The sequence below is a fragment of the Notothenia rossii genome (assembly GCF_949606895.1).
Source record: "Notothenia rossii genome assembly, chromosome: 3".
In the NCBI taxonomy this organism is placed as follows: domain Eukaryota; kingdom Metazoa; phylum Chordata; class Actinopteri; order Perciformes; family Nototheniidae; genus Notothenia; species Notothenia rossii.
In genome coordinates, this window is record NC_136901.1 from 62754884 (window position 1) to 62779464 (window position 24581).

The following is a 24581-nucleotide window of genomic DNA, read 5'->3' on the forward strand; positions in this document are numbered from 1 at the left end:
TTGTATGTTCAATTCACTACCCTGGAAGTTAATACAGTTGTTAAAGTTGGAACAGCCTGTGGACAGCCGTTCTTCATTGCATGTCAGTCGCCGACACCTTCTTACAGAGGACAGGCACATCTAGCTGCAGCACGACCCGTATATTTCCGCACGCCGTGTTCTCAAGAATTTTTTTTTTTTAACATTTTCAACATCGTGGATACATCCTTATATGCTCCCGGCAACACACTGAACGTCAACTTTGCCTCCTTATTACACTCACCCCTACTTTAGTGGGAACAATGAGTCTGCGTCTTTGATGCACAGAGGAATAAACGCAGATCATCCTCTGGCTGCAGCCTTGACCGGTACTTGCTTTTGATTAAAGTCAATGCGGAAAACCTGCACTCACACAGGTAGGTGGAGGTGAAGCGAATGAGCACTTTTCCAGCCTTTTTGGCGAGGTGGGGGAACTCGGTCTCCACAGACAGCCACAAGTGGGCAAGTGTCACTTTACTCGTCTTTTTCTCGTTCTTTTGTGTCTCACGCTGCGCCTTCCCTGAAGCTCTCTGGCGCCCCCCAGGGGAGGCGCGCCTCGCACTTTGAAAACCGCTGGTCTAATACATAAAGGATTTTAATGAATTGCAATAATTAGGGTGGTGTCTGGTCACATTAACGCTTCATTGTTTTTGATTATAGGACAAAACATTTCGGGACTGAGACGCAGGAAACCTTCGCTCACGGATGCGATCGAACATGCGAGCGAGGCAGTTGACAAGACTGCAAAATTGGAAGTGATGTACATCAACTCTTTTAAAGGTATGCATTTTTGTCATCAGTACAATTTATGTTTTTATGTTCAAAGTTGTATCAGATCCTACACCCTTACTATTACTTAGAGTTCATTGATTAAAGTAATGTTGCATTAATTGCATCCTCATACTATTGATAGATTTTGCATTGAAGGGCCTGATGGGAAAGCTGAATTGTTTGCCTGGTCTAGTGTGCCAGGATAATGTATAAACCAAACCAGAGCAAATAACTATTATTACTATAATACTATATAGTTTTGGTGGATTTTAATAAAAAACCATGGCAAGAAGGTGAATCACTGTACATTTAATCATTGTAATAATAACCTGTAATTGGGATAGGTCGAGGGGTCTTTTCCACTGCTCATTTACAAAAAGGAGACTTTGTGGTGGAGTACAGAGGGGAATTAATACATTCTGAAGAATCACAAAGTAGGAGGAGGATATATCATGTCAGCTGTGCTGTCTTTATGTTTGACTTCTACTGGCAAGAAAGAACATGGTGGAAATTGAGTTGTCAGTTTTATTTTATGAACATAAAACGTGGTTTATTTTTATTTATTAAGTGTTGATGCAGCACAAGAAGATTCCAGTCTAGGAAGATTAGTCAATGATGACCACAAACATCAAAACAGCAAAATGAAGAAGGTCGTGGCAGAGAACAAACTTTCAAATAGATTTGACAACGATTTATTTGCTTATAGGTGTGTTCAATATTAGATTAGGAGTTATTCTCTTTCCTCGCATTCAGACTAGCACAGTTGTTTCTACGTCTGATACTTTTGGATCAGGTAAATGCACCGTCTTCTCATTAATAATGTTGAATTATTCTTCAGGTTGGAGAGCAATCTACTGCCACGAGTCTTCTGAGGCTGAGACCCCCAGTACAAGTGAGCCAGCTCCTCAGAGATCTTCAATCTCCAACACACACTTCAATGGATTTGTCCCTTGACATAATTTCCCTAATAATTCAGTATTTAACAATTTCCTGTTTTATTGATATTTTGTATTGGCATTTGATGGTTCAATTGGCTTTTCTGTAGATCAGTGTATCTCTAAATTTGTGCTGCCGAACACAGTCAGGTTTTTCTGATTAAATGGGGTCCAGTCAGGGGCCTTTAGCAGAACACTCTCATACACACATGTCAGGGGTGCTGTTGTTGTGGGGTCCACGTTACTGTGTCACTAGAACCACATTAAACTGCACTTCTTTCTGTTTTTCTGATCATAAACTGAAGGAAACATCGTGTTCGACATGTGTGCTCTAACATTAGTTCAGTTTACTTTTTACCAGTCATACCAACTGTTGGTGAGAGGTCAATTCATGCTGCCAGACTTCATTAAATGGGGTCCAGTCAGGGGGCGTTAAGCAGAGTAGTCTCACACACACATGTCAGGGGTGCTGTTGTTTTGGGGTCCATGGTAACTGGATGATAAAGTACACATTTAAAAGAAAGATAATTTCCTATTCATGTTTTAATCCTAATGAATAATTGAAACGTTTTTCATTCGTTTTAAATCATCAAGACATTTAAAAAGTTTTTTTTAATTATATCCCATTTAAGTTTGTGGTATATGATCCTGATCTTTTGTACTGTACCATTTTGTATCAGCTTATGGCAAGTCAAATTTCAATTAGATTTGTATCATGAGCTACTTCATAAAAATACATTAAGTATTGCATCATAAATACTAAATTGTAAGACTTAAATTACTGATGTGACATGAATGAAATATTACTTTGATATTACAAACCAGTTCACCCTGTAGAGTTCAGCTGTAAATAAAAGCATCGTAGAAATACATTTACAAGTGTGTTTGGGTAGAAAAAAGGAGGGAGAACACAGTAAAGAAAGGATCAGATTTGTTTTTATCCATTGTACACCCATTGAAAAAAGCCGGATCAAATCTTCGAGTTTTAGCTTGGGATATATCTAATTTTCTTTTGCATCACTTGCAACACATGATTGATTATTTTGTATATCTGGTTTTCAGAGGGTCAAGTCACATACACTCAGATGGAGGAGAATAAAACAACAATGAGAGAAGGGAGCAATAAAGATGAAGGATCGCAACAGGGCACCATGACACCTCCACAAGCCGCTCAACCACTGACCCAAGTGGAAAGCCCAAAAGAATGGCCTCCCACAAGGTAGCGTGCTGGCCCCCCTCCTGTTCAACATATACACAAACGACCAGCCATTACCCCCAGAATGCCAACGTTTCATCTATGCAGATGACCTCTACATCACCACCCAACAAGTAGACCTCCACAAGATTGAGCCTGTCCTTGAAAGTGCCCTCCAAGAAATGTCAAGCTACTACAATAACAACCACCTGAAACCCAACCCATCAAAAACCCAACTATGCAGCTTCCACCTGAGGAACCGAGACGCTAAAAAAGAACTGAGCGTCACTTGGGATGGCCACAAACTGTCCAACCATACGCATCCCATGTATCTTGGTGTTACACTGGATAGGACACTCTCCTTCAAGAAACACCTGGAGAACACCAAAGCCAAGGTCAACACCCGCAACAACATCCTGCGCAAACTAGTGAACTCCAAGTGGGGCACAGATCCACCAACAATCCGCGCAACTGCCATGGCCCTGTGTTTCTCTACAGCAGAGTATGCCTGCTCAAGCTGGAGCCGATCACGTCACACCAAACTGGTCGACACAGCCTTGAATGACACCTGCCACATCATCACGGGATGCGTTAAGATAACACCTGTCCCGTGCCTCTATGCGCTAGCCGGCATCTCTCCCCCGCACATCAGACGACTAGGTATCGCTCAAGATGAACGGATAACACATCAGACACCCCTTGCATGGCCACGTAGCACCCCCACGCAGGTTCTGATCCAGAGCCAGTTTTGTGCAGACGGTCCTGCCCCTCCAGAAAACCAAACAAGCAGCAAGGACCAACATCTTGGAAGATGAATGGCAAAGAAATGAGACACAAGCTCTTGAATGGCTGGACAGAGGAATCACACCAACAGAAAGCCTCGCTAGTGGCCATGACCTTGGCTGGACAACCTGGAAATTAATAGACTGCGTGTGGAACAGGGGAGGTGCAAAGCATTGACAAAAGTGTTGAACTACAACACAGAAGACAGGTGCAGCTGTGGATCAGTGCAGACAATGTCGCACCTACTGGAATGTGCCGATGCCCACCGGTGCAGTCCAGAAGACTGGCCAGAAGACCTACCCCATCAGCTGTGGCCTGTGCCCGATACTGGCAGAACGACATCTGAGATTGCTACGGACTCGAAGAAGAAGACCACAGACCCAGATAAGGCAAAAAGGTCAACTTTTTAGACCACACTTTGTTACTGAATGTTTTTCCATGGTTGATGTAATGTTTCATGGTTCTACACTGATATATTTTAGATATGCTTGTGTATAATGTTAACTGTTTTGAATATATAACATTATAATTTGCATCCTCTTATCTGCTCTCTTGCATTTTCAGTTACTGGTGTAATATTGAAAGCAATTTTTCTTTGTTTCAATCCAATGTAAAAGAGTTATTTCAAACGCGTTAGAAAATGTATAGACCAGGCTTATGTAGTTAGTTTTTGTGCACTCATGTGTGAGGTTTTGAGATATTCTCCTCTGAAACTTCTGCCACCATGCCCTTTATATCAAAGGTCAATGGAATCCGAATTATTGCTGATATTCTGGAAGAATAAGTAAAACTACTTAATGTGTATTATTATTTATCATTTGTTCCCGTACAAATCAATATTGATTTATCATAGAATCTATAATGGAGACAGAATGTATTTACATATTATGCTATTTGTGTTATTATTCATATACTGTATGTTTATCAACAAATAACTTTTCCCTATCAGTTCCAGAAAAACATTAAATTATTTATTTGTGTCATTTTTATACAGGTCGGCAGCCTTTCAAGAAAAAGCTGTGGGAAAAGTCGGAGATCCAAGCTGTTGAGAAGCACATGATGACCTTCATTAACCTGTTGAACCCTATCCCCCCGCGCGGAAAAACGCATCATCTGCAGGAAACAGCGTCTGAGGGCTTCTTAATATTTAATAAACTATGAAGGTTTTATATCCATGTAACGGGAAGAAACTCAGCTAACTGATCTTTATTTTTTTTTAAACCCACAAAGCTAGCGCTGAGCCTCTAAGTTAGCCACGAGCAGAAAAATGCTAACGCATTACTGCATAGAAACTCACTCATAACACCCTTATTACTTATCGTAGCTGCATGTCCAACCCATCGATTAGCATCGTCAGAAGACACAGAATCGCTCCATGATAAGAACTCACGACTTTATAAACAAAAACAGACATCAAAACATGTGGCGCTAGGTAGCTAAAACGACAAAATGGCTTATCTTTGTCGTTGTCTAGTCAAAAGTGGTCTTCAATGGCATTAAAACGATAAAAACGCTGCTGAAGGTTAATCCATAAGTTAATCCAGTGGTTCTCAAACTTTTTCTGTCATTCCCCACTTTGAACAGGTGGGCCTTTTCAAGCCCCACCTGTTCCTCGTCGCTCCAATAAAATGGTAGGCCAAGCTTAAAATTGTCAAATATATCGTTCTATAACAGGGGTCTCCAACCTTTTTTAGGATGAGCTACTTTCAAAAAAATTAAACAAGTCGTAAGCTACTTTCACTCCTCTTTTTCTGTTTTTTTCTGTGTATATATTTAGCACATTTTAACATTTGTATATGCTTACCTTTAACCTTTGTGTGCTGTTTGGGTCTGTGGGACCTGTTTTCAGTGTTTACTAAAATAAAATGTATGGGTTTTTTTAAATGTTGAAGTTAAATGCATCAATCTGGTGCACTTTGAGCACAACATGAATGTATGGATACAGCTCTCAACACTAATATGAAAGGGAGCTGTATACTTATCAATATTCAAACATCTTTAGAATATGATCATAACCAATAACAAATCATTTAAACTTGTTTATTCTTATCTTATTAAGATTATTCTTAGTTAGCATTCTTTCTTTTTATTTATGCATATTTTACTAATCACTCCCCTTTTAAACCGGTTACTGTCCTATAGCACACATTGGAATGTTTTCTTACTTTATTTTGTACAACTAGGCCAGGGGTGGCCAACCAGTCAGAGGTTAAGAGCCACATTTTTTCTATGTTACTGCAAAGAGCCACATCAAACACACAGTCTCTGATACCCCTTGTTTCAGTTTTTTGTTTTCTGGAGACAAGATTTCAACCACATCACTGATGCATTTTTGTGGCATTGGGATATATATTTTTTAAATCCTCTGGAGCAGAAAGAGGAGCTGTGGATTATTGTTATTGACTCATGCATCAGTGTTTCTTAGGGTCAAAAACACTAAACTCACAACTTAAAATGAAAGCGTTTAGTTTATTTAATAAAAGAGCACATGTTCAATGTGAAAAGTGACAGTAGTTATAGATTATTTGCAATTTGGTGCTATATATATATTAAAAAATTATATATATTTTTTAAACACCTTGAATTTCAGGGGGGGGGGCGGGGCTCCGTTGGCGGAGCGCAGCGCCCCTCCAAGACAATGGTAGGGGAAACACTGGATAGTGTTTAATCAACGATAGGTTTTCCCCCCCTCAAAGGTGATTGGTTCTCTGCATCGCAGGTATTATTGTGATTGGCTCTTGGGCCACATCAAAATTAGACGCGCTGTCATCCTCTCATACAGACACCACACATACACACGTAGGGAGAGCCCGGACAAAAGTAACACGGGACGAAAGTGATTTTATCCGAGCCCAAACAACTTTGACCGGCCAAATTACATCAGAAGGATCAGCATTCAATACTTAACAGACCTACTAAATATCAGGTTTAACTGTCAAGAGTAGTGTTGTCACGATACCAACATTTTGGTTTCGATACCGATACCAAGTCAAGAATTGCGATTCCGATTCTTTTTCGATACTTTTCTTAAAAAAAGGGAAACAGTCTTAAATGTAATTATTGTGCTTTATTTCACACCAGAACCATAACCATAACACAAACTTTTAAACAATGAGAACAATAAATACAAATAAATGACAAGAATTCCTATTAAATAAAATTAATACATTTCTTACAGACAGGCCTCGTGGTGTCCGTAGGCTTGCCCTCACTTTCAGAGATATAGCTAAAATACATCAAATTTTGCTTCTGGCGTCTTTTTTGTCAACAAGCCGAGGCGCAGCGGCAGTTGCACTCCCACTTGCAGCCATGCTTCTCGTTTTCTCACATGCTCTGGCAGCTAGCGCGTGCACGAGAGAGGGGAGGGACTTAGAGCGTGCTGGAGAGGGGAGGGACTCCAGGCACGGCTGCAGTGCAGGGATTGGAAGCAGAGCGCTGAACACACACGGCTCTTATTAAAACGGCGCTTTCTCACCGGAGTACTTTCCCCCATCATTCTTAAAGTACCGATACTAATGAAACGGAGGAATCATAAAGTTTTTAACGGCAAGGTATCACGGTATACTTTTCAAGTATCGGTACACCGTGCAATAGGGGTGTAACAACTAATCGACTTAATCGATTAAAATCGATTACCAAATTAGTTGGAAACTAATTCAGTCGTCGATTCGTTGGTGACGTCATCACATGTGTTCTACACCCCGTTAAGCTCCAACGTTATCGCTCTTTTTTATCGGTACAGGAGAGATTTAAAACATATGTCATATGTATTATTGCTACATAAACATTATATCGCAGTCTTAGTGTCGCCAACTCAGTTTCTAATATGCAATATGACTACAAAATGCGTCTATAATGTATTTTCGATCTTCCCAATTCAGACGAGAGATCTCTCCCCCGCCTGCTTGCGAGGGGGCGGGGCAGTTTACACACACATGCAGGAGATGGCGGAGAGAACGCGCTCCGAGGTGTGGTTAAACTTTAGCCGTCTCGATGTGGACAATGCTCGTTACCAAAAGTGCAATAACAGTTTATCATATAAAGGCGGTAAAACGAGCAATTTGTCTAAACATTTAGCAAAAGTGCACCACATTCAGACGGAGGAATGCACCGGGTTCCACTGTCTTTCTAGTAGCTCTGTAGCCCCGTCCACGAGTAACGTTTCCACGTCAGGTGTTATGTATGCTAGCAGCAACACACAGAGTTAACTCAGTTATAAAAACATAGGTTAATGATTAGAGGTAACTGAGTTATTTTGTTAAAGTTTCAGCTATTCTGTTTACAGTTCTGTCATCACATTATTTAATATGATTTGTTAAAACATTGTTGTTTCTTTTGATGTGAAATATTATGCATTTAATTAAAAATAAAAAGCAATGTTAGTTTTGTTCACAATTTGTTTAGTTAGTTTACCTTATTTCTTGTCAAAAGAACCGTTAATACTATCGTTAAAAGGACCAGATCGATAAGCAGTATTGATATAAGTAGTAGTACAGTTAAAACCTTAACGATCCGAATAATCGATTAATCGTTTCATTAATCGATAGATTAATCGATTATCAAATTAGTCGTTTGTTGCAGCCCTACCGTGCAACACTAATCAGGAGTCAGTGTCTCTCCCCCAAACTCACACATATAAAATTCGATATGAACTGAAGAGCCGCATGAAACCAGGCAAAGAGCCGCATGCGGCTCGAGAGCCGCGGGTTGGCCACCCCTGAACTAGGCTATATTAAATAGATAAAGTGTGCTCTCTCTAGCTCTCTCTCTCTCTCTCTGTCTCGCTCGCTCACAGAGGCTGTGTGCTCCTCCGTGGCGATGATGGCTTGCGTTAAAAGATAATAATAAACATAGGCCTAATTGTAAAGTGGGGGGACACAAACGGGATTTCGAAAAGTGTCACGGTTAAACTCCTTATGAAGTGGTGAGGTGCCGCTCCACATTGCTTTTCTTCCCGACTGCAACGCTGTTGTGTGTGTGTGTGAGAGCAATTGACATGTGTGTATGAGAGATTTTTACATATGTCTGTAAATGACTTTGGTTTCAGTTGTGTGTGTGTGAGCAGGCTCGGATTGGCCATCGGGAGATTCTGGACTTTTCCCGGTGGGCCGCTGCCGTTGGTGGGACGCTGGCTCTGGCATAGGTGGGCCGTGGACTTTCACAGCGCTGGTACCGCATCCGCCGGTACCGCATCCGCCGCCGCATCCGCCGTCCATTCGCGACCCACCTATCACATCTCTGCGCCAACAGTGCCCAACACTTTGAGAAACGCTGGGTTAATCCAATTTGTCTGTGTCCCATTCAAATGATTTCTGATAGTCCATAAGCAATGAACCGACTTTTCCATTTTCAGATGTCAGAGCGAGAGATAGGTTCGCTCTGGCCAAAACTGCATGCGCGAAGCCCCCACTTTTTTTTGTTAACGTGTGTGTGTATGTGGAAATTCCCCTTCGATTCTATTGGCTCTAACGGTTAAAAAGAGATGTCAATCACCAAAATTGACCAATGGGTTCCAGAGAAACTGCAAAAACACCCATTTCCACCCAAATCACCCCAGAGGTGGAGTTGTTTTTGCTAAATCTCTCTAAAAAGGTCAAATGTCACTTGTTTTTGCATCAATCCTGATACAGGGTACTTATTATAGGTTGTACTTTGGATTCCTAAAGCTTTTAGCCTACCATCCCATCATTCAAGGGTGGTTTTCACTTTAAGTTAAAAATAATTTTTGGACGGACACTAACATTTACAGTTTTTTACTATGTTCAATCTGAATTTTCTTTAAAATAAAAAAACATCTATATTGATTCTGACTTTTCTACATCCAACTCACAGGTTTATCATTACTTTGAGAAAAAATATTATAAATGTTCCCCTTTGAAGTGTAGTTATGGTCATTTGCTCTGGAAATGTCATTTTCGAGCATGAGACCTGAAAAACAGGGATGAGGTTCAACAGGTTAACACATGTCGCGTTCCGCAGAAAAGCAACTAACTGCGATAAGTGTCTTGAAATGGAAGGAGAAGCACTCAATGGCTATAAAGTTTTACATAAACAATCGGATCAAAGCTCTCAAGAGCAAATTTTAAAGTGATTATTACTGTCTGTTGACACCATTAGTTGTTGTTGTCAAGTGTAGTGCTTGCAAAAGTTAAATGTTTGATGCAAGCCACTATACAAATATATAGATCGTAGTTTATTTCTTCTTTCTCCCCTCATTGATGTCCTCTTAATACCTCACCTCATCTCCTTTTCTTTTATCTGAATTATTCACAATTTCCTCCTGCCTTATCTCTTCAACCTTATCTATTTAATCTTCTCTTAGCTCTATGCTTTTTAAATCTCATCTTTTTTGTAATCTTCCTTTTATGTCAACTACCTTATCATCTCTTCTAGTTTCTCATATTATATTGTTTTTCTTTTAACACAATTGATTTAATCTTGTCCCTTTTCACACTTCACAATTTCCTTATTTCTTTCAATTTCTCAAAATATCACATCTGGTGTCCTCGTCTTTATCTACCATTTTATTGTGTCATTACCTTTGAATCCCATATCATTACTTAAAGTAATCTCCCTTCATGTCTAAAATAAAAGTTTTGAAGGTTATATTATTTCAGTGACTTTTGACCCTCATTTAAATCAGCCACAGGTTGTTTAAACCCTTTTTGGGACATCTGTCATAATGCCATTCTTAAATGGTGATACCTTTTTGTGTACACTGAATACAGTTCTTCATTTGAAAATTAAAAGTCTAATAACGACAATCTCCTTGTATTTACGGGAAAGCTCTATAATAACATTGTATTGCTGAAATGGAAATTACTATTACTATTTAAGCAGAATAGCCTTATAAGCATGACTTATATGGCTTCAATAATTAACACTTAGAACACAAACCCCTCTTTATTTAAAAAGAAGGAAACTGATGCAATTTCAGTAAATGTACTGTGAGTCGCATTCGCGAGTCCAGACATCCCTGACAAAGGAACCCAATGTCTGAACGAGGGATAGTGGAAATGTTTCACTAAAGATGGGGACATTTCTGGGGCACCAACCACCTGTATACGTGCCAGTGTCACAGTGGTTAAATAGACTAATAAAAAACATTATGATAATAGCTTAAATATTAATTAAAATGCTATCATTACATTGGAATTCAATATAATTGTGTCACTTAACAGAAGCTACATATTGACAATAAAGGTGAAAATCATTCTGCATCATTATAGCCCTCACTTTGACAGTCAAAGTTGTTAAATTATTACTTAAAGTAAGTTTAGTAATACAGTGTGCAAAGTGACCCAACTAATGTTTTAAACCAGAAAGTGTATTTTTGGAGCCCACGCATGACTAAAAGCCAGAAAGTGTGTATATATGGACCCCTCCTGTAACTCTACCCGAAAAGACTCCATGAAATGGTTTATAGTCCGGTCAGTGACCTCTACTTTCTCTGATTGATAATTTGAAGTGAAATCTTTGTTTGAGTCCAGTTCAGGATTCTGCCTGATTTTTTACAGTGCTGGACAACCTTCAGAAAGGGTGGATCCCAAAAGGGATGGTCTGGTCAGGTACCCCCAGAATGCAATAAAGACAAGCAAATGTGTGTGCGTATGTGTATGTATGTGTGTGTGTGTGTATGTGTGTGTGTGTGTGTGTGTGTGTGTGTGTGTGTGTGTGTGTGTGTGTGTGTGTGTGTGTGTGTGTGTGTGTGTGTGTGTGTGTGTGTGTGTGTGTGTGTGTGTGTGTGTGTGTGTGTGTGTGTTTTGCTTAATTTGTAAAGCAACTAGTTACATACGATTATTACACATACACAGACGGTCCTGCCCCTCCAGAAAACCAAACAAGCAGCAAGGACCAACATCTTGGAAGATGAATGGCAAAGAAATGAGACACAAGCTCTTGAATGGCTGGACAGAGGAATCACACCAACAGAAAGCCTCGCTAGTGGCCATGACCTTGGCTGGACAACCTGGAAATTAATAGACTGCGTGTGGAACAAGGGAGGTGCAAAGCACTGACAAAAGTGTTGAACTACAACACAGGAGACAGGTGCAGCTGTGGATCAGTGCAGACAATGTCGCACCTACTGGAATGTGCCGATGCCCACCGGTGCAGTCCAGAAGACCTGGCAGAACCTACCCCATCAGCTGTGGCCTGTGCCCGATACTGGCAGAACGACATCTGAGATTGCTACGGACTCGAAGAAGAAGACCACAGACCCAGATAAGGCAAAAAGGTCAACTTTTTAGACCACACTTTGTTACTGAATGTTTTTCCATGGTTGATGTAATGTTTCATGGTTCTACACATGTCGCGTTCCGCGGAAAAGCAACTAACTGCGATAAGTGTCTTGAAATGGAAGGAGAAGCACTCAATGGCTATAAAGTTTTACATAAACAATCGGATCAAAGCTCTCAAGAGCAAATTTTAAAGTGATTATTACTGTCTGTTGACACCATTAGTTGTTGTTGTCAAGTGTAGTGCTTGCAAAAGTTAAATGTTTGATGCAAGCCACTATACAAATATATAGATCGTAGTTTATTTCTTCTTTCTCCCCTCATTGATGTCCTCTTAATACCTCACCTCATCTCCTTTTCTTTTATCTGAATTATTCACAATTTCCTCCTGCCTTATCTCTTCAACCTTATCTATTTAATCTTCTCTTAGCTCTATGCTTTTTAAATCTCATCTTTTTTGTAATCTTCCTTTTATGTCAACTACCTTATCATCTCTTCTAGTTTCTCATATTATATTGTTTTTCTTTTAACACAATTGATTTAATCTTGTCCCTTTTCACACTTCACAATTTCCTTATTTCTTTCAATTTCTCAAAATATCACATCTGGTGTCCTCGTCTTTATCTACCATTTTATTGTATCATTACCTTTGAATCCCATATCATTACTTAAAGTAATCTCCCTTCATGTCTAAAATAAAAGTTTTGAAGGTTAAATTATTTCAGTGACTTTTGACCCTCATTTAAATCAGCCACAGGTTGTTTAAACCCTTTTTGGGACATCTGTCATAATGCCATTCTTAAATGGTGATACCTTTTTGTGTACACTGAATACAGTTCTTCATTTGAAAATTAAAAGTCTAATAACGACAATCTCCTTGTATTTACGGGAAAGCTCTATAATAACATTGTATTGCTGAAATGGAAATTACTATTACTATTTAAGCAGAATAGCCTTATAAGCATGACTTATATGGCTTCAATAATTAACACTTACACAAACCCCTCTTTATTTAAAAAGAAGGAAACTGATGCAATTTCAGTAAATGTACTGTGAGTCGCATTCGCGAGTCCAGACATCCCTGACAAAGGAACCCAATGTCTGAACGAGGGATAGTGGAAATGTTTCACTAAAGATGGGGACATTTCTGGGGCACCAACCACCTGTATACGTGCCAGTGTCACAGTGGTTAAATAGACTAATAAAAAACATTATGATAATAGCTTAAATATTAATTAAAATGCTATCATTACATTGGAATTCAATATAATTGTGTCACTTAACAGAAGCTACATATTGACAATAAAGGTGAAAATCATTCTGCATCATTATAGCCCTCACTTTGACAGTCAAAGTTGTTAAATTATTACTTAAAGTAAGTTTAGTAATACAGTGTGCAAAGTGACCCAACTAATGTTTTAAACCAGAAAGTGTATTTTTGGAGCCCACGCATGACTAAAAGCCAGAAAGTGTGTATATATGGACCCCTCCTGTAACTCTACCCGAAAAGACTCCATGAAATGGTTTATAGTCCGGTCAGTGACCTCTACTTTCTCTGATTGATAATTTGAAGTGAAATCTTTGTTTGAGTCCAGTTCAGGATTCTGCCTGATTTTTTACAGTGCTGGACAACCTTCAAAAAGGGTGGATCCCAAAAGGGATGGTCTGGTCAGGTACCCCCAGAATGCAATAAAGACAAGCAAATGTGTGTGCGTGTGTGTATGTATGTGTGTGTGTGTGTGTGTGTGTGTGTGTGTGTGTGTGTGTGTGTGTGCGTGTGTGTGTGTGTGTGTGTGTGTGTGTGTGTGTGTGTGTGTGTGTGTGTGTGTGTGTGTGTGTGTGTGTGTGTGTGTGTGTGTGTTTTGCTTAATTTGTAAAGCAACTAGTTACATACGATTATTACACATTTTTGATTACTTTATTGGCTGAATCGAAACTTTCCCAAGGTTCCTACAAGACAGTAATGATGTGTTAGGCCCCCCAAAGTAAATGGTGAATTGGGGTTTGTCTTGCAGGACTGACAGCCTCAGATTCATCTCAATGACATCACAGCATCACGGTGTGTGTACGTGTGTTTGTGTGTGTGTGTGTGTGTGTGTGTGTGTGTGTGTGTGTGTGTGTGTGTGTGTGTGTGTGTGTGTGTGTGTGTGTGTGTGTGTGTGTGTGTGCGTGTGTGTGTGTGTGTGTGTGTGTGTGTGTGTGTGTGTGTGTGCGTGTGTGTGTGTGTGTGAGTGAGAGGGGGATGGAGAATATTGCATGGCCAAAGGACACCAACAAAAGAGTCGAACCAGTCTAACCTCCCCCCCTCGCCTCCGTGGAGTCTGAGTTTGATGGCGGTAATCAACGGGATCTGGCTATCAATCCCCCACCTCTCTCTCCTCTGTACCCCACCCTGACCCCACCCCAGGCTGGCCCCCCCAGCACAAAAGGCTCTCTGTGTATCACTCGCTCACTTGATCAGATTAGGGAGCTTCAGCCTCTTGGCATCTTCTATCCCCCCCCTGTTGTTCCCTCTTTGCTATGACACCCCCCCCCCCCCCCCCCTGCAGGGAGGGAGTGAGTGGAGGTGGGAAACAGAGATATTGAGCCCTTCACTCTGAGCGCTGCATCAGCAAGTCCATGGTAACTATTAGAAGCCGAGCAGCGCACAACAACACAAGGTGCTTCAACTGAAGGCTGGGCAGCATTAAAGGAGAACTAGGTGATGCTAGCTGCTGGTTTTGAGGTTGCAGGAGAAATGTGTCCTTTCTCTCCACTGTGGGACATCAGCAGGGTTGGTGCTGCTCACATTCCCAGACCCAGTTTTCTTGCCTTTTATCGCAGCAATGGCTTTATAATAGTTTTTTTTAATGAATGAGGCATTATTATTTATTTTATTATTCTTATTTTTGCATCAGATAGATAGATCGATGCTTGTCAATGCTCATGTATATTAAATTGTATTTATTTGTTCTGTTCCTTGTCAAATATATCTCATTAATGTATATTTATGGTAATACTTTTTCAGAATTGTCCATGTTTTGTTAATCTTTTTTAAATGGTTTGTAGAGCAACAGTTTGACTTATTTCTTTATTTCATTTTTATTCATTTTCTTGCTCTCTTTATTTTGTATTTCTTTCTTTTACTGTTGTGGTTGCTTTTTCTTTATTATTTTCTCATCATCTGAAATACAGTGTTGCTGTAATCAGTAGGATTTTATATTGAATAACATTATCCAGAGAAGACATTATGATGTTAGCAAATGGTAGCTTTCTTGACATAACTTTTTGATCCAGGAAGAAACAAAAACTAAAAAGCATAACAAATGAATCAAACATCAATTTAAGGGAAATAAAGACTTCCCAGCTGTTGCTACATGACGCTGTGGTTTTAAACGTCGGCACGGGGAGCAGCGGTGCTCTGACAGTGAGATAATTCCTGCTAGCTGTGCCGGATGATGAGAGGGGGGGGGGCTCTTCAGGCGCTGCTTGACAAAATTCTAATTAAGCATTATCACCAAACTGCAGTGATTGAGGATGTATCTCTTTGTGGCCTTTGAATGAGAGTTAAGGAACAGTAATTCCCTGGCCTAAAACAATGTTTTGATCATCTGCTCCTACGCAATAACACCCGGCAGATGAAGAGAGACGTTAAGCTACCCGCTCTTCTTCTTCACTGAGAGAAAACAGCCTCTTTGAGGCCCCCCGTCAATGAGGGGGCAGTGTTGCTTATATTACGGCAGCCATACTCCCAAACTGAGACAGAGCTTCCTCAACGCTGACGCCGTAGCAAACTTATAGAGAGGTGGAAGAAGTAAAAGTAGAAATACTACAGTGTAAAAATACTTTCTTACAAGTAAAAGCCCTGCATACAAAATGTTACTTAAGTGAATGTGTAAAAGTATTGAGCTTATAATAATATCATCTATAATCTGAATCTTTAAAGTAACTAGTAACTCATTTTGATAAATAAATGTAGTGGAGTAAAAAGTTCCATATTGGCTTCCAAAATGTAGTGGAGTACAAGTAAAAAGTAGCAATTGAAATACTTCAGTAAAGTACAATTACACTAAAAACTGACTTAAATACAGTACTTGAGTAAACGCTATGTTCCAGCAGCCAATCCAGGGGGAAATTGATATTTGAATCTTTTTATTTTTCACCTAACTCGATCACCAGATCAGAGAGGGGGAAAATACAGTACTCACTTAAATAAGCCGGGTTATAGGGCACAAACTCTTTCCTCTCTAGGGAGCCCTGCTGGTGGAGATGGTTTTTGAGGAGATGGTGGTGGAGGTGTTGGTGACTGAGAGGCATCTCTTTGCCAAAGGTGGAGAATGATTGATCAGCCGTTAGCTCGGGGCTTTCAAATACCTCTGTGTCGGGGACCGAGTCCATGCCGGGCACGTGCAGGTTGCTGCGGTAGTCCGGGCCCTGGCGCCCGTCAGAGGGCCCGAAGCTCGGCATCCAGCAGCGGTCCGAGTGGCCCAGGGCCTTACACTCCTCTGTGCAGTTAGAGAAGAGGTCAGCGCCTGGGGGGGAGGGAACAGAGGGGGAGGGACGGAGAGAAAGAAAACATAAGTTTAAGTCTTTTGCATTTCTTATGCAAGGCAAACAGGAAACATGATACCTACACACACACACACACACACACACACACACACACACACACACACACACACACACACACACACACACACACACACACACACACACACACACACACACACACACACACACACACACACACACACACACACACACACATACACACTTATATGACACAGTCTGATTAATTTCCACGAGACTTTCACAATATGTATTTATGTAACCTGCTCTTTGAATCCTCATGTCAAGGCACATGAGGATGTTTTAACATTGATAAGATCAAAGCCGCCCGCACAATAGAGAGAAAAACTGCTCTGCTCACACACACATAAACACACACACACAATGACGGTTGAACAAAGTGACTCATAGGACTGTTGGATATACTTTGGGAAAGCATACAACATATACAAAAAAAGATGTGCCTCTACGTAGTTTGAGTATTTTCATTACTTTTTTTTCATTACATTCCTCTTCATGTAATAAAATACTTACTTATTAATTACAAGACTCAACATACAAAGCATAGGATCACTTTGTAAATGCTCAACCCTGTTTAATTATTTGAATAACCTGTGTTCGGGATTTATTAATATCATGTAGCTATCAGTCAGACTAAGACTAGAGAGGGACATATATCCGACTCGATTTCAATGTAGCCCTATCATTATCACAATGTCTATGTGTGAGAGGTTTTACACTGTTCAAAGGAATAAAGGCATGACTTTTAAATGTGTAGCATTATATTTAAATAATGTCAGAATGGATTGTAAAACACAGATTGCTTCACTGCAAAAAACACCCGACTCAATTCCTTCACATATTAAAGCTAATTATATTCAAACGTATCAAAATATTTTACAGTATATTGCAGACAGCTAGTGTTCAAATTAAAATAATGAAAAGAAAAAGCAGCATATCTTCACATTATAGAAACTGGAACCCATAATCTTTGACAGAACATTTTCATATGTTTTGTGTGTAAAACTCTTAATTTGTAAAGCAACTAGTTACATAAGATTATTACACATTTTTGATTACTTTATTGGCTGAATCGAAACTTTCCCAAGGTTCCTACAAGACAGTAATGATGTGTTAGGCCCCCCAAAGTAAATGGTGAATTGGGGTTTGTCTTGCAGGACTGACAGCCTCAGATTCATCTCAATGACATCACAGCATCACGGTGTGTGTGTGTGTGTGTGTGTGTGTGTGTGTGTGTGTGTGTGTGTGTGTGTGTGTGTGTGTGTGTGTGTGTGTGTGTGTGTGTGTGTGTGTGTGTGTGTGTGTGTGTGTGTGTGTGTGTGTGTGTGTGTGTGTGTGTGTGTGTGTGTGTGTGTGTGTGTGTGTGTGTGTGTGTGTGTGTGTGTCTTCAAAGTCATTGTCAGCCTATGGGGCTATATTTGTCTCAATAATATGTGTGTGAAAATACAAATTATCTGTGTGTAAATGTAAATGTAAAACACCTTCCACAAATGCATTCAACATATTTGCAAACACAAAAAAAAATGAGCAAATGTAAAACAGATCTGCAAATACACAAAATGTTTTCACAAGTTAAAAGAAGATCTGTGAATACTATAATTAATTTACAAATAAACTAAAGGAATTTGTGAGTCTCTCTAACATTGACAACTTTCGATCAGGCATTTGTGAATCCATTTTGTATTTGTCGACCAAAAATACGTTTGTGGATCGTCTTTTTACACACAAAGCATTTTGAGACAAACTTTCCTCAAGGTCTCGGCTAAAATCTGCTCGTGTCACTCGGATATTTTCGGAAACCACGTGATGGCCTTCTGATGACCACATTTCCGCATTTCATGGTTTCAAAGTAAGAGCATGGTGGTTTGTTTAATGCACAGTTTTTGTATTACTATAATGAACAGCGGTACGTTAGGTGCATTCTTTATCACCATCATCATAATGTTATAGTGATACAGTTAGTTTATTTGTTCACTACAGGCTATATCGAGCAAATTCGTATTGATGTTGCCACAGTAAGTACTTGGGCCACGCCACTTTCGGGTCCCGGGGGGCTACAGCTGGCAGCAAAGCAGCCCCAGAGATAATTATTTCTTCATATTTGTATTGTGTATTCATTCAAGCAGGTCAAAGTTACTAAGCACTTCACATCTTATTAATCTGCCTACTTATACCTTACCAGTACAGTGGTAAGGTAATCTGTAGAAAAGCACCGTATTTAGGTTAGCCTTCATAGTAAGGCTGCTTTAAATGTTGTAATATTTATCATGTCCTTTCTACTTTATATGTATATACCATGGTATATACACAACACTTACTGTTTATTGCTTTTAATTGTTTTTTATTTTATTATGTTTTATTATTACCGACACAGTGACGTCATACGTCCAATTTTGTGAGCAGCTGTGCATCCCGACGAAAACAGTAAAACAACACAACAACAATAAGCCCCGGTTCACCAAAGAAATTCAACAATTAAGAAAGGACAAAAACTATGCATACAAATCCGGAAATAAAGAGGACTATATGGCTGCAAAATACAAACTTAGATCTGGAATAAGAAAAGCCAAATTCATGCTTCAAAAATAGAACAGGACATTTCAAACAATAACACAAGCACAGTTTGGAAAAAACTTCAGGTCCTCACCAACTACAAAACAAAGCCCCCCCCCCACACCTGAAAATGACCATCAGCTTCCGGACAAACTGAACGCCTTCTACAGCAGGTTGGAACATTTTCCAGTTTCTCCACTATCACCCCCATCTCCCCCCCCCTCCCCCACGATTCCTCATCAAAGAGGCAGAGGTGAGGTGCACATTCAGGAGACTGAAGAGAAACAAGGCGGCAGGCCCAGACAACATCAGCCCTGCGGCACTCCATCACTGTGCTGCAGAACTGGCCCCTGTTTTCACCAACATCTTCAACTCCTCCCTCTGCCAGTGTTCAGTTCCTCACTGTTTTAAGGAATCCACCATCATCCCTGTACCCAAGTCTAATAAAATATCCTGCCTCAATGACTACAGACCCATAGCCCTCACATCTGTGGCGAGGAAATCATTTGTGCGCATCATTCTTAGGCACCTAAAAACCAGCACCTCCCCCCTCATGGACCCATATCAATTTGCTTACAGAACCAACAGATCCGTGGATGACGCTGTCAACCTGGCAATCCATCACACTCTACAACACCTGGAATCCCCCAACACCTACGCCCGCATCTTGTTCCTGGACTTCAGCTCCGCTTTCAACACCATCAACCCGGAAAAACTCTTCAATAAACAAATGGACATGAACACTGACCCCTGCATCTGTCACTGGATACACAGCTTCCTGTGGAACAGACAAGAACGGGTCAAAATAAACAACTCCACATCTCTCCCTCTGCACCTCAGTATAGGAGCTCCACAAGGCTGTGTCCTATCCCCCTGGTTATTCTCACTCTACACAAACCAACTCACATCTCAGCACCCCACAGTCAACATATATAAATACGCAGATGACACAACAATAACAGGACTCATCTCAAATAATAATGAAACACAATACCTCACTCAGATCCATCAAGCAGTCCCATGGTGCTCAGAAAACAACCTCCTACTTAACACAGCAAAAACCCAAGAAATATCATCGACTTCAGGCGAAAACCACAGCCCAAATCATCTCTATCTATCTCCGGCAAACTCATTTCCACCACAGAATCACTCAAATTTCTTGGCACTCAGATAAGCAAAAACCTCAAATGGAAGACCAACACAGACCACATCTACAAAAAAGCCGACCAAAGGCTATTCTTTCTGCGGCAGCTCAAGAAATACAGAGTGAGGAAACATCTCCTAATCCAGTTCTACACAGCCATCATCCAAAGCATCCTCACATCATCCATCACAGTCTGGTACAGCACTTCACACAACCTCTCCCGGAATAAACTCCAACGTATCATCAATAAAGCATCAAAAATCACCTGCAGTCCCCTTCCATCACTCGAATCACTTCACCACCAACGAACTGTCACAAGGGCAAAGAAAATCATTTCTGACCCCTCCCACCCAGCTCACCATGTCTTCCAACTTCTGCCCCCAGGGAGGCGCTACAGGTCACTGTCCACCAAAACCGCCCGCTTCAAAAACAGCCTCTTCCCCTTTGCAATACAGACACTAAATGGATTCTAAATAACCCCAATGAACAATCACAATCAATCACACCTTGAACTTTATGTGTACAGTGGGGCAAAAAAGTATTTAGTCAGCCACCAATTGTGCAAGTTCTCCCACTTAAAAAGATGAGAGTCCTGTAATTTTCATCCTAGGTATACCTCAACTATGAGAGACAAAATGAGAAAAAAAAATCCAGAAAATCACTGTCTGATTTTTAAAGAATTTATTTGCACATTATGGTTTGAGTCCCTGGCGGCGTAGTGTGTTACTGATGGTAGCCTTTGTTACTTTGGTCCCAGATCTCTGCAGGTCATTGACTAGGTCCCCCCGTGTGGTTCTGGGATTTTTGCTCACCACTCTTGTGATCATTTTGACCCCACGGGGTGAGATCTTGCGTGGAGCCCCAGATCGAGGGAGATTATCAGTGGTCTTGTATGTCTTCCATTTTCTAATAATTGCTCCCACAGTTGATTTCTTCACACCAAGCTGCTTACCTATTGCAGATTCAGTCTTCCCAGCCTGGTGCAGGTCTACAATTTTGTTTCTGGTGTCCTTTGACAGCTCTTTGGTCTTGGCCATAGTGGAGTTTGGAGTGTGACTGTTTGAGGTTGTGGACAGTTGTCTTTTATACTGATAACGAGTTCAAACAGGTGCCATTAATACAGTTAACAAGTGGAGGACAGAGGAGGCTCTTAAAGAAGAAGTTACAGGTCTGTGAGAGCCAGAAATCTTGTTTGTTTGTAGGTGATCAAATACTTATTTTCCACCATAATTTGCAAATAAATTCTTTAAAAATCAGACAATGTGATTTTCTGGATTTCTTTTTCTCATTTTATCTCTCATAGTTGAGGTATACCTAGGATGAAAATTACAGGCCTCTCATCTTTTTAAGTGGGAGAACTTGTACAATTGGTGGCTGACTAAATACTTTTTTGCCCCACTGTATATGTCATGATGTATGTATTTGCCCTGTGCTGGGTGTTGTACTTTTTATTGTCTGTTTACTGTATGTTGAATTGTATGGAACAAGCTGTAATCATCTGCACTGAACACGAATTCCACCAGCTTGGCTGTGTGGTCATTAAAGATTCTAATCTAATCTAATCTTATGTTCTATCTATCTATCTATCCGTCCGTCTGTCTGTCTATCTATCTATCTATCTATCTATCTATCTATCTATGTATGTATGTATGTATGTATCCATCCCTCTCTCTCTCTCTCTCTCTCTCTTTGTCTCGCTCTCTATCCATCTATCTATCCATATATCCATCTATCCATCTATCCATCTATCCATTTATCTACCTACCTATCTATCTGTCTTTCTAATTACTTGAAATGAAATGCGGAAATGTCGTCATCAGCAGGCCATCTTGTGGTTTCCGAGTGACACAAGTAGCACAAGTACCCGTGTTCCGGCGGAAAGTTTGTCTCAAAACTCTGTGTGTGTAAAAAGATGATCCACAAGCAGAGATTTGAGATCCACAAACGCATTTTTGGTCGACAAATACAAAATGGATTCACAAATGCCTGATCGAAAGTTGTCAATGTTAGAGAGACTCACAAATTCCTTTAGTTTATTTGTAAATTAATTAGAGCATTCACAGATCTTTTTTTAATTTGTGAAAACATTTTGCAGATTTGCAGATCCGTTTTACATTTTTGTGAGTTTGCAAATCTTTTGAATGCACATTTACACACAGATAATTTTTATGTTCACACAAATATTATTGAGACAAATATAGCATCATACCAGCCCGCTGAACATGCTCCCTGTGCATCAAATGAACCAAACACAAACTCAATGCCGTTGAATTACCCAGCCGGCCCCTGTCCCGGGCCCTCTGCCCTCAGACCTGAAAACGAGTTTGAGCGTGGAGTATTACTTTGTGAGGAGTCTTAACGGCTGGAATTCTCTGTGAGAAAATCACCTTTTGTCAGAGAGCAGAGGGGAAAGGAGTTAACAGTAAACAGCTATTTAGGCCGAGAGTAAGCCTTAAGCCAAATTGTGCTTTCATTGCCCCATATGTTTTTTTGCAGCAGGGCCCAGATCCCGCATTTGCATGTGTTTTGAAACTCTAAATCCGCTTGTTGTGTATGTGTGTGTGTCTGAGTCGCTGTTTGGAGCTGCAATCTGAACTGTCCAGCTATCTGCTACTAATCCCTCTGAACACAGACTGATTAGACTAAGGTCTGCTCCCGTCCCAGTAAGCACAAAGTGTGTGTGTGTGTGTGTGTGTGTGTGTGTGTGTGTGTGTGTGTGTGTGTGTGTGTGTGTGTGTGTGTGTGTGTGTGTGTGTGTGTGTGTGTGTGTGTGTGTGTGTGTGTGTGTGTGTGTGTGTGTGTGTGTGTGTGTGTGTTTTTGCTGAGTGTGTATGTGGCGGTCAGCAAAGGGGGAATTTGCTTTGTTACAAAGCGGATTAATTTGGCTTGCCGTCACTAACAGCTTGGAAAAGTGCCCAGTCTCCTAACGAGAGGGTTTCTTATTAAATATTAACCGACATGCCATAAATACACCATCACATTACGTTTTAATACGGTCTTTTACAGGGGAGGAAACAACTCAGTGTACAGCCTGGTGGGGGAGGGACCAGAGCGCATGCTGGGGGCTGACATACCGTATCACTGCACCTGGACACGCAGGGAGTGATGCATTATGGGCAGCAAAAAAGAATGAGAACACACAGGTCTGCTTCCGTTACAAAATGGATGCTGTGTTAATTCTTAAAATGGGAAATGGGAGATGTGGCATTTAGACTTTATCACAGAGATAAGGCTCTCTCTCTGACACATACACACGCACGCACGCACGCGCGCACACACACCCACACACACACACACACACACACACACACACACACACACACTCAAAATGGGAGAGGAAGGGTAATTTAAGCCACAGAGCCAGATTAAAACATCTTGATATTTTGTGACATTTTTGGCTAAACAAGAGGTTCCTCTGGCACACCACACTGTAAAATTGAACACACATACACACAGACAGAGCGTGAGCAGTGCTTAAATTGAGAATAAAGGTTGTGGCTAATGCCCTTATCTCTGCACCACGTACTTCTCTAACAATGTTCTCAGCGCAAACAGTGTTCTGCTGCTCGGTCTGCCGTCCACTTTAAGCCGGGACCAAGAAGAAGTGTCATCATGTCTCACACTTAGACAGAGCAGCAGAGAAACCAACAAGCAGACAGGGCGGGGGGGGGGGGTAATGTGATTTTGGAGCGTGCTGACCCTCGTTACTGCTAACGCCTCATCTCATTTTAGCATTCTGCACGGCGCTGGCGCAGGGCAAATGCAAAGTCTCAATAATAACCTTCATTTGGTAATTGGTATGCAGGGGTCTGAAAAATGAATTACTGATCAGCGAGCTGTTACCACAGTGATAACATGAAGCGGGCCTGAGGAGGAATCCATCATGGCAGCGGGAGAGATGGGGGATAAGCACAGAGACTCAATCTTCTCCAAGTGCGTGACATTGGCTGTATTGATAATATGTACTTTACACGTGTAGCAGGACTGATGGGGGCCCCAGAAGAGGCTCTATAGGGTCCACGGCTAACACTTAGAGCTTTAATTCCAGCAAATTACAGAATGTTCTTTAACATTAACTCACCATGACACAAAACATTTTCTAGCTTGTAGCCTACATTTAAATTATTATGACAAATTCTATTTTCAAAGTCAAAAAGGAAGTTAACAAACTATGAATGTGTCATACCCACTTAACGGGAAGAAACTCAGCTATCAGACAATATGAACCATTTTTAGCTAAATGAAACATAAGGGTAATAACAAAGGCTCTGAATTAGCCCTGAGTGAAAAAAATGCTAACGCACTTAGCACAAGAACTCACGGTAAAATACCGGACTGGGACTACAAATCAGCTCGGGACTCTCGACCGGCCCACT

The 24581-nt window shown here is 40.7% G+C and overlaps 1 protein-coding gene across 2 annotated transcripts in view; it reads right to left on the reverse strand.

Annotated features, from left to right (window-relative positions):
* The window catches only part of pcdh10b (protocadherin 10b), a 50012-nt gene that overhangs the window by 13823 nt on the left and 11608 nt on the right, over positions 1 to 24581 (reverse strand). For both annotated transcript variants that reach the window (XM_079668368.1, XM_079668369.1), the window contains exon 4: positions 16293 to 16450. In XM_079668368.1, the coding sequence (XP_079524494.1) occupies positions 16293 to 16450 (158 nt within the window). The remainder of the gene's footprint in view (positions 1 to 16292; positions 16451 to 24581) is intronic.